This window comes from Vulpes lagopus, chromosome 10 (genome assembly GCF_018345385.1).
Source record: "Vulpes lagopus strain Blue_001 chromosome 10, ASM1834538v1, whole genome shotgun sequence".
Lineage (NCBI taxonomy): Eukaryota > Metazoa > Chordata > Mammalia > Carnivora > Canidae > Vulpes > Vulpes lagopus.
In genome coordinates, this window is record NC_054833.1 from 37,723,926 (window position 1) to 37,735,507 (window position 11,582).

At 41.1% G+C, this 11,582-nt stretch overlaps 1 protein-coding gene across 2 annotated transcripts in view; it reads right to left on the reverse strand.

Moving 5' to 3' along the window:
• Nucleotides 1–10,903, reverse strand: part of CRTAM (cytotoxic and regulatory T cell molecule) — a 29,377-nt gene extending 18,474 nt beyond the window's left edge. The window contains exons 1-3 of one of the 2 annotated variants that reach the window (XM_041770059.1): nt 10,821–10,903; nt 3,915–4,061; nt 907–1,059 (exon numbers count right to left, since the gene is read on the reverse strand). In XM_041770059.1, the coding sequence (XP_041625993.1) occupies nt 907–1,059; nt 3,915–4,061; nt 10,821–10,866 (346 nt within the window). In that variant the 5' untranslated portion in view covers nt 10,867–10,903. Of the gene's footprint in view, nt 1–906; nt 1,060–3,914; nt 4,062–4,423; nt 4,502–10,820 lie in introns of those variants that run through there. The other variant, XM_041770060.1, reaches the window with a different exon arrangement.
• Between the last annotated feature and the right edge of the window lie 679 nt (nt 10,904–11,582).

Consider the following 11,582-nt stretch of genomic DNA (forward strand, 5'->3'; position numbering starts at 1 on the left):
TGAGAAACTCACTTGTGATATGTGGAATTGCATCACTTAGAGATTAACAAAAAGCAATGTTTATAATTGATCTGGTCCTTCACAAAAAGCAGAAAAGTAAAGAGGGTAAGACTGATGCCAAACAGGGAGGCCTGGGTGGCTAAGTGGTTAAGCGTCTGCCTTCAGCTCAGGGTGTGATCCCTGGGTCCTGGGATCGAGTCCCACATCCAGCTCCCTGCATGGAGCCTGCTTCTCCCTCTGCCTATGCCTCTGCCTCTCTCTGTGTGCCTCTCATGAATAAATAAATAAAATCTTAAAAAAAAAAAAAAAGACTGATGCCAAACGCAGCCGACCATCCACAGAACTAAGTGAGTCCCAGGCAATCAGGACGCCGTCACTTCCTACCCACACCTCCCAACCCCACATCCCACTGGAAGAGGGGAACTGGCTTCGGCAGAGGACCTGAGCCAAGTGTCCAGTGCAGTTACATCTGAATTCATTCAATCTTAGGATATGCTGTTGTGGGGTTCACTTTTATTTACATGCATGTTTTGCCTTCCTAATCTCGTGTGCCCACCCCCCTGGGCAGGGATGTGCCTGGTTCCTCTTTGATTCCCTGGAGCTTAGCATAGTGCCTGGCGCCTCGTAGCAGCTTATCATCTATCAATTCTCCTTTCTCTTAGTCTCCGAGACAGGAAACTTAGTTGATGCCAAGGACAAATTTCACAGTCACATTTTAATCTAGGGTTCGCCAGTCAAAATGCTCCTTTCCGTTTTTCCTTTCAACAAAAGATGGTTGGAGGTGTCCTAGAAAATGCTCTGCGCTAGGCAATATTTCTAAGTAAAATGTAAAGTCTGAGAACGATCTGTCCTGTTCCTAAGTCTTGTTGTTCCCGTGCGGGGGTTTGCTGGCTGTCAGGCACCTACCTAGCACCATCACTTTTACTTCCTTTGTTCTCACGGAGTTACTGTATTGTAAGCACTTGTACACGCCTTCGTCCCGCTGGCTGACGTTAAGCACGCTGATGGAGAGCTGATTGGTGGAGTGGTGAAGAAGCTGGTATTTGGAATTTTGTAAAGCTGGACAAGAGGGGGGAAAAAAGAGCTGTTAGGAAGAAAGAGATCTGAGGAATCTAATCTCTCAGTGGATTGATTATTTGCAGGAATGGCTTTTGAATATCACACTTCGACAGAACAAATGTCCCATCTTCGATTGAGCTGCCTTCCAAATCCTAGTGTTCCCAGCTGGATGCCTCTCAATAGCTTGACATTAGTTTAGGAAATGAAATATTTTGATACTGGGACCTGTGAAATAGACCATTTGCTTTATTTGTGCACGTAGGAGATTAACCCGATGCTGGTGAAGGGTTCAGGTTGCAGGAGGATTAAATTTTCTTTTCTTTTTTTACATTACAAAAAATGCCCCATTAGACTTACCTCTTTGAAATCTGATTGATCTGAGGTTGTCTTGTCAAGATGGATGTGAAGAGTGGATGATAAATGTATGGCTATCCATTACTCCATTTGGGTGCTTTTTATTTTGAAAGGTTTTAAGTAACCTCTACATACAATGTGGGGCTCGAACTCAAAATCCCGAGAGCAAGAGTCAGTCTCAGGCTCTACTGACTGAGCCAGCCAGGCACCCCCTTTTATTTTTAATTTTTTAGAGGTCTATTATTAGTTGAAGTTTCCTAAATATTTTTTAAAAGATCTTATTTATTTATTTGAGAGAGAGAGAGAGAGAAAGAGATATCTCAAGAGAGAGCATGAGAAGGCGGTGGGGGAGAGGGAGAAGCAGGCTCCCTGCTGAACAGGGAAGCTTGACATGGGGCTTGATACCAGGACCCTGAGATCATGCATGACCTGAGCCGAAGGCAGACAATCAACTGAGCCACCCAAGTGCCCCTATAGTTTCCTAAAGATTATAGCAAGTGTTGAGGTTGTTGCTGTTTGTTTGATTCTATATCTCAGGTTATAGGTCCCTTAACAAATCAGAGGCTCCTGAAATGACTGTTTTTTTCTCTCTTTCTCTTTCTTTCAACTTTAGTATATGTGCTGCCGAATCAAGTACTCTCTTCCTTTCATTCTCTTCATTTCTCCTCCTTCTCTCCCTCCCTTCCTCCCTCCCTCCCTCCCTCCCTCATTCCCTCCCTTCCTTCCTTCCTTCCTTCCTTCCTTCCTTCCTTCCTTCCTTCCTTCCTAGGTTTGTAACATAAGCCAAAAATAGTTAAACCTTGAGTGGCAGACCAAGGAAGGTTGTTTCTCATCTGAACTAATGGTTGTGTGTCCTTTGACACTGATGTTACCTGGGCTAGAATTCAGGCATTCTCAGCCTCAGCACATTGACTTTGAGTTCATAATTCTTGGTTGTGGGAGCTACCCTGTACACCTGAAGATGTCTAGCAGCAATCCTGGCCTCTGCTCCTTAGATGCCAGACGCCCCTGCCTTTTTCCAGTTACAACAATCCAAACTCCCTCCAGAGATTGCCAGATGTCCCCTTGAAGGCAAGAATGACCCTCAGTTGGACATCACCGAGTTCAATCAAGGTATTCCACTGCAGAAATTTGACAGTGCTCATCTTCTCAGTTTACTAAAAACCAAACTGAAACACGAGAAAGCATTATTTAACAGGAATGATCTCCACTAAAAGTTTTTCTCTCAGAATAATTCACATCTACTTACTTTATTGGAATCTACTATGGATAGTTTACTTAGCTTGAAATATATGGTTAGTTTACATTGAACATAGTGATATTTAATAATGTTTCATGCAGAGGGGTGCCTGGGGGGCTCAGTAAGCTTCTGACTCTTGGTTTTCACTCAGGTCATGATCTCAGGGTCCTGGGATTTATGCTCAGTGCAGAGTCTGCTTGAGATTTTCTCTCTCCCCCTCTCCTTCTGCCCCTCCTACCCATGCTCTCTCTCTCTAAATAAATAAATAAATCTTTAAAAAAATAATGTTTCATACCATATCAAGGTTTTTAGAGGCTCTACTTCCACAAGGCACAATGAAATTCTCTGTTTCAGAGACTTTTCCAAGCATTTGGCAGTTCAGAATATTAAATGGAGATTTACAATGGTCTCATTATGAAGGGGAGGGCTTAGTAAAATCCTGCCCAAAGAGATGAACTAAAGAGACTTTTAAAAATCCCTTTCAAAAAAAAAAAATCCCTTTCCTTCAGAAAATAACCCAAAAACCCTTTGTGACTGTGTGAGGTGATGGATGTTAGCTAGACTTCCTGTGGTGGTTATTTTGCAGTATATACGAAATATCAGATCATTTTACACCTTATACGGTGTTACCTGTTTATTAGATCTCAATAAAACTAGGGGCCGGGGGAAGAGTTCCTTTCCTTCTCAGACATCTGGGACTCAGTGTGTATTTGTGAAAATAGGATGCGTGCCCTCTCTTCCAAAGTCTATGTCCTGTCCATTCCTCAGGTGCTCAGGGATCTTGCTTTTGTGTTGAGACCAGCAGGAGAAAAGGCAATATCTGGAAGGGAGCTTTGTGATGGGACTTTGAATTGCACAGATGAAAAACGAAGCAGCTGGCTCCAGATGTGGGGCGATGGTGTTAGCTGCTCGAGGACAAAAGGCCTCCGGTTAGTCTGCGGCCTGTCATTGGTGCTGCTGGCAGTTTCATGGCTGCTGAGTACAAGAGTGACGTGGCAGTGAGGTGTGGGCAAGGAAATGTGCTTTGTAACTTGAGCCCCCTTTACTAACCATTCTGGTGGGGTTTCCATTTCAGACTTCCTGTCAGAAAAAGCAGCCATGTGTAAAATGATAGGCCTCTGGGTGTGATCCCCATGTAATAGTAGGTGGGCCAAGCCCACCTTTTGGGTGACTCATGCTGGTTTCTATCCCACCAACTTGTCTGTCTGGAAAATCCCTCAGGTTGAGGTCTGGTGGCGATTTTTTTTTTTCTTTCACTTACCAGGATGCTCATTTAAAAAAATGGTGAACCCTGATGGGGCCAGCCACTGCAGGGAGGTGGTCTTCTCTGGAGAAACAACACAGTCGAGAGTGAGCGTCTGGCCTTCCTCCACGGTGACTGTTTCCATGTGGTTAGTCAGAAAGGCTTCTGCAGAGAAAGAGAATAGGGGAGGGTCAGGCTGGCATGGGCCAAGACACTTCCAAGCTGAGCCAAGGTCATCTTCTCAACACAACCCATGGATTCATTCTGTCATTCATTACATACTTTTTTTTTTCAGAGAGCAAGAGTGAGCAAGCAGGGAAAGAGGTGCAGAGAGAGAGAGAATCTTAAGCAGTCTCCATGCTCAGCATGGAGCCCAAGGTGGGGCTTGATCTCATGACCCTGAGATCATGACGTGAGCCAAAATCAAGAATCAGATACTTAACCAACTGAGCCAATCAGGGGCCCCCTCATTACATACTTCCTAGAGAAACAAAACATAAATCAGTATAAAGGAGCAAGCTTCCTACCTAGGAGCAGGAGATGTCACCTGAAGGAGGCCTGAATGAAGAGTGGGCTTTTGATAGGAAAGAAGGAAAATGTTGAACAACATGTATTGGGCACTTGCTCTCTTATAGGCCAGGAACTCTACCCAGCCACATTAACCTATATTTAATTTGGCTTTTGAACTAACTGTGTAAAGAAAGAATTATCTCTCTGGCTCTACAGATGAAGGAATAGAGGCTGAAGGTGACACAGGTCCTGGGGCTGGGATCTATACCCATGTCTATGGGCTTCAAAGTCCATGGTCTTGTAACTAGGTCAGACTGTCTAAATGATGAGATCCCAGAAAACTCAACCTTTATGGCTTCAATTTATGAAACAGGTGACTTGTGGCTTTAAGTTATGTGTCTAGGATCCCAAGTAGTGCTCCTGTGAGCACCTTCACAGGGAGTGGTTAAGCCCCACCTGCAGAAGAGATTGTATGTCAGAGGGAGCATGTTCTAAGATCTCTTCCAATTCAATTTTCCCCAGCAGCACTTTCTCCAGGCAAACATGAGAATCTATTTTTCCCAAATCACAACCCCCAAAGAATGATAAACAATTGGTTGTAAGCAGCTGCAAATGTATTCTCCCAAAAAGGAAATTGATAAAAAAAAATAAATAAATTGGCTTTGCTGCTGATTTGGCACATTTATTGCCATCCATTATTTCTTCAAGTTTTAAATTTAAAAAAAAATCTTTTTTTCTGAGGACTAGACAATTCTTATCAATGAAAGTACAAAACACTTCCATAAACAGAAGAATACTGTGGGGGTTATAAATTATGAATAACCAAGATAATGAGTTTTACTGCATCATCTGAAACCTTAAAAAAGAGAGAGAGAAAGAAACAAGGAATTTATTTCCTTGTGATGAATTTCAAGTATTAAGAAAAGTGCTTTGGAGAGCCCTGGGAATTAATTGATGTAGACTTTTTAGTTTGTCCCATTCCTAGGCCATTAATTTCAATTTAGCTTCTGGCAATAATAACCCAGAATCGTTGTATTGTATTCGTATTGACTTTCATGGGGAAAAAAGTTTGCTTGAGTTGTAATGGAAAAATACCCATATCATCACCAATATTATAATGAACAATGAAGAGTCAATAAAAAGATACTGTGTTTTCATAAGCGCATTGAAGCATAAGCCCAGAATTCTGTTTGGGTTGTGTCATTTGGAAATACTTTTATCTATAAAATCAACTCATAATTGAGTAATAAAGATAATATTAGTAGAGATGCTTTGAAATGACAATGGAATTTCTTCTAAGAAAAGGCTAAGGAGTTTCTGAGCCAAGAAATTGAATCTAGAACTGTCTACTTTCCATTGCTTCCATGATCATTCTCATCGTGACTCTTGCTCTATTTTTTAGTTCTTATGTGTTATCCTGCTTCCCACAGGTTGAAGTTTCTAGAGGGCAGTGACTATATTTCTCTAAAATTCATTCCTTATAGAAACTATCACAGTGTGAGCTTGGAAAGTAATGGTTTAGCGCCAGCTTTCATGATGGCAACATAGAGCAGGTGATGGACAGGTCTTTGGTCTCCTGTTGTTAATAAGAATACTGAGACAGGAGGGAAGTTACTAGGTTGAATCAATGGTAGAAAAAAGACCGCAGTTAAGCAACATGCCCTGATTTCATCCTCCAGTCCAGAAGTTGATACTAAAACGTTTTGCTCATGTTTTTACCTTTGGCAAAGTGATTGTCTAGACAGGAAGCCTGCATCTGGGGAAATGGGAGTGGTATTTATCTGCAGCCTGTCTATGAATAAATGTCATCCATTTTAAGGATGTCTTTTTTCTTAGGATATGTGTTTTTGAATTAAATTGTTATTTGATTCTTATAATGCTGAAGACATTGTCATGAAATGTAAGGGGGCTTTTTAGCATATGCTAAAGAATCGTATCTCCTGAGATTAGTGTTTGCTCTTGTTGTCGAGAATTTAAATATCAGCCTACAGACCACAAATATAAATGCCTGGGTATCACTTGGAAAGGACCATGCTTGAGGCCTGGGATAGTTGCTGCTTCCTCTACTCTGCTCCAAGCCTTGCCTTTAGCTTTACAGGCTGATTTCTCGTTCAGTGTTATCATGTAGACCCATGTTTGATTTAGAGACAGGAAATCATTGTAGAAGGGAAGAATAGCCCCAGAGAGAAGCCACAGACTCACACTGCTTCAGCTGCAAGTGCTTAAAAAGATAGCTCGGCGGGTCTAGGCTCTGCTCAAGCATGGAAGAGGAAGATCCCTGTACCTGCATTTTGATGGCACATCTTCTAAGGGGAAGTTCCCCAGGACTCTCTCATTGTCATTGCAAACTAAACTGGAACCACCTTTTATGTTTTTTTTTTTTCCCATCTAAGTTTGGAGTCCTACTTTCACCTTTGTCAGAGAAGTGGGGTGTGGGTTACCTTCTCTGTTTACCACTTCCTCCCCTGCAGGCTCTAGAAACACGGATATCCGTATGAGCCCTTAGCCTTTCTTGGGTAGATCCCAAGTGCTGTGAGCCTCCTTCCTGGTGCTCCCCGGCTGGGCTTCAGAGTTCCAGTCTGCACGTTAGCCCTATGTGGTTCCACAGATGCTGAGTGTGCAAAGCTTGGCAGTGAATAGCGGGGGTGTTTCTCCTGGGAGGTCCCCCACTGAGTGGATTATTGACTTCTGACTAGATTCATCCATCCATGCAAGGCCATGTGTTAGGAGGTTGGGGTTGCTGCTGGGGTTATAGATTGTGACTGGTTTATATATAGAAATAGAAGCTGTGACCTTCATCATCTTCACCCGCAATCTCATGAACTCTAATGGTCCTGTCAGGGCAGTGGATTCATGCCAAAGCACCTGTGACTGACCCTCAAGCCAAAGGGCAAGCAGCAGTCACAACCATCTACCAGAGCTTGCATAGATAAAACCTGAGCAGTTCTTAAGATTCCTTGGTTTTCCTCCAAGATGTTGGGAGTTGCAGTGTCTGATCTCCTCTCTATGAGAGGTTATCATGGTAGATTTAAGAAAGAGTAAAATTTTATTTTTTTTCTTACCTTAGTAACTTAATGATTACATGCAATAAAATTTAAAACTCCAGAATCAAATCAGCCTGTCCTGTAGGGCCCCCAAACTTGTGTTGTCCCATTGGAACTCATCATCTCTTGTGTCCCCCTAGGCTCCACACACACCTAGCACAGATACACCACCAGCTCCATTCTACTTCTGCTTGTATCTGATGTGGTCACCAGCCACTGCCAGGTCCAGTCTCAAGAAGACACTTTTCCTTTTCCTTTGTCCATACTGTTCTACTGACTTGGATATCTTTTTCTTTGTTTTTTTTAGAGTTGGGTGAAGGGTAGAAGGAGTCTCAGTCTCTCTCTCTCTCTCTCTCTAGTGGGCAGCAAAGCAAAGTTTATTGAGTGATAATACTAAGCTCCTGAAGAGGGAGGAGACCTGAGAAGGTTGCCATGGAGAGAGAGAGAATCTTAAGCAGGCTCCATTCCCAATGAGGAGCCTGGAGGCTTGATGCGGGGATGCAGGTCTCCATCTCAGGACCCTGAGATCATCATGACCCTAAGATCATGACCTGAGCTGAAATCAAGAGTTGGATACTTAATTGACTGAGCCACCGAGGTGCCATGCCACCACGTGGACACTTTTCTTACCTCCTCCAAGACTCAACTCAAATTACACCACTTTTGTCAAATCCACCTAACCAGTCTTTAGCCTCCTCCTTCCCCATGATGACCTGCCCTCTCCTCCAGATCCTTAAAGGTTTTGAATGGACTTCTCTTATAGCACTTAGCACATTGCTTTATATTTGCTTATAAGTATCTCTCTGTGGAGTTTGCAAACTTCTCATAGGAAAGTTGTTTGCCATTCGTTTGTTTTATAGTCCCAGGACCTAACACCAAGATTTTATTTTCAAAATAATATTTTAAGTATTAGTTGAATTAATGGCTAAAAACATGGACATTTATATAGTCAGTAATAAACAATGTAATAGGATGCCACCCTGGCTCTGTTATCATTATATTATATAAGAAAGACTTGCGCTAAGTTAAACCAGAGACAGAGGATGAGTGTCTCAAATCAGAGCCCTACGTACATGACTATTATGAAGTCGTAAACAAAAATGCTTCAATTTAGATCATTATAAAAAAGGATTATTAGTATTTTTTTTTAGATTGACTCAACAGAGAAAATTGCAAGGGTACAGATGAATCTGGCTGTGCCAAAATTAAATTATTTCCAGTATGGCTTTCAAGAAGACATCTCAAAGTGTCAAGAAAAGTGGGACCTTTTCATGGTCAAAAACAACAAACATGGTCAAAAGGAATCTCAGCAGAACCTTAAATATGCAGCTGTTCTTTGTAAAGGCCAGAATAGAAGGTTCAAATTGGTAGATTTTCATCATCTACGATATAGGTGAATGGGATTCACTTTGAAAGATTCTTCATTCTTACTGCATTTTACCCATCTAGAGGCTATCTATATGAGTAGTGACCTTGAAAAGAGGCAGGCTCCAAGATTATGGGACTTTTGCCCATAATTCTTGGCAGCCTTAGAAGTTGCTTAGTAGAAGGTACAGTGATCTTCCCATGATTCATAGCTAAAGACAGCTGGCAATGTAAAGTGTTGCCAAAATTGATGATTTGATGCCTTTTTGGTAACAAGAAAGCAACGTGGTCAACTCCTTCCCTGTTTGGGACTCTGATTGGCCTGAGCAAGGTTAGTCAGAGAGGACAGTTTGTATTCATTGAGCGTAACTGACTTTTGGGTGGCCCTTTGGGTGAGCTTACAGATTGGGGTTTTTCAATAACAGATCTTCCAAATTGTATAAATCAGTGGCTTTCAAACTTTAGATCTGCATTAAGAAACACTTTCTACCATAATCTAGTAGAAAGACACAAACACACTCTAAATGTTTCATGAGATAATTCTTATATATGTGCTGTGCAGGCTGATTTACTAGCTATGAAAATGTGGGCAGGTTACCTAACTGCTTTTAAACTCTATTTTCTAATGGAAATTAGGGTAGGGGACATTAATACCTCAGTCAATTTGCTAGGCTGAAATATTATTAGTATAAAGTGCTCACTCCTGTGCCTGGCACAATGAATATATTTTTCTCCTGTCTCTATAAATAGTATTTGAATAATCTGTATTCTAAGAGTTATTTTAGGTTTGCCTTAAGTCATGATTATTGTTTTTATTTTAAAACTTTTTTTGTAAGGTATTTTTATGAGGCAATAACTTGAATCCTCAAAAAAAGTGAAAGTCAGTGAAGGGCTTTAAATTTTGGAATCATTGAAAACTTACTAATTTTAGCTGTCTAAGTGTACTTTTCCTGAATGTAGGAGCTGTCCTTTAAGCCACTTATTGAAGAAACTAATATTATTTATTACCAAATACTGAATTCATATTAAGTGCCTCAGAGCAAAGGGACCAAAAAAGAACGCACTTAATTTAATTGTTTAAAATAAGAAACTGAAATACTCCATAAAACAAGAAATCTAGCTTTTTAAAATCATGTCATTCAGATGCAGTTCTATGGTGAATGGAGATTTAGAAGGGTAGGTGCATTACCTGAAATATAACTATAATTCAGTTAAATATTCGGAAGTACACACAACAAGCAAGCAGTACATGTACATACAGGTTCTTTTGCGAGAATCCAATCTGGTACAAGTTGCAATCAGAGATTTAGAGACACCTACACCCTGGCCCCTCCCCCCCACCCTTTAGAGCAGGAATAATTTGACCTGTGCTAAAAAGGTAACCATGTCTTTAATTTTCATGTGCTACGTTAGAATTAAGTAAGCATCAAAAATCAAATTTGAAAATTATAATAAAATGTCAAGTATAGCTGCCTCATCTAAGCACGAGTTTTTCACGGGGCTCATTATGATCTCTGAACTAATGAAGAGTTGTATAGCACTTTGCCATCTTCAGAGTGCTCTCATGTTTTGGAATTTGATCCCTTTAAAAATCTGGGGAGCTTGGTAGTTGAACATTGCTAATCATCTTCATTTCAAGATGCAGAAATTGAATTTTCAGAGCACTTAAATTATCTGGTTACAGCTTATAGAGCAAGGCAGTTTTTAAAATCCAAAACTCTGCTCTGCCCCTGGTTTACACTTACTTAAAAGACAGAGCCTGATAAGCTTGTCACATTTTGCCATAACATGGACCCCACAGAGACCCATACCCATTAGAAATTGAACAAGAGATTAAATAAAGGGGTAACATTCCCCCATGTGTGATCGTGGTACAGCTTGGAAAGTAATAACATATTTACCTGGGTTGTCTTCTGTAGTAGGCCCTCCGCGAATGCAGTCAACTGATAAATTTGGTAAAGTCAAGTCAACTGAGTATCATAAAAAATTAGCTCTAAATCCTTACCTTGTAAGGGGAACCAAGCCAGCAAGCTGCAAAGTCTCCACCACATACTGTGCCGTGCTGTTGTCACACTTTGTCAACTTCCTCTAGATTCTGAAATAAAGGGAGCAGAGTGGTTTCTTTTGAAGGGGGAGAGGCAGTAGCTCTGTGACCTCATGTGTCTCAACTCCTCCATTGGTTCTGGAAGCCCCCTCTTAGCTGCCCCCAAAATACCTCCAGGTGGAACATTTAGGGAACCGCATGTGTCATCTCGATTGTGGAGAGGTGTGAGTGATGTGTTGGTGGCACAAATCATTCTGCCACATGTGGGTAGTACTGATAAATCAACTAGTAGCAAGGTTTTTGGGGGGAGGATGGGTGGGGGAGAGATTAAAATTTCCCTGTGCAGTGGTAACCCTGTTTTTACTTTTCTAGTATATTAGACAATGATAACAAGACAATTTTTGCTAAACCTTTGTGAATATGTTTTGTTTCTACAACAACGTATTATGGTATTTAGGGCCAGAACTCATTCATTCACATTATTTGATCATTAAAAAAAATCGTTATCAATCTTCCCTACTCATCCATTCATCCATCCATCTACATCTATCCAGACATCTAGCATGTATTGTTCTAAGATGTCATATATGTAAAAGATCAATTCCTTGTTTTTGAGGAGAATATGATCTACTGGGGGACTACTCCAGTCCATAATAGGCAAATGAACCATTTTAGGATTTAATTGTCATTAATTGGGGAAAATTGAGATATACTACTTCATTT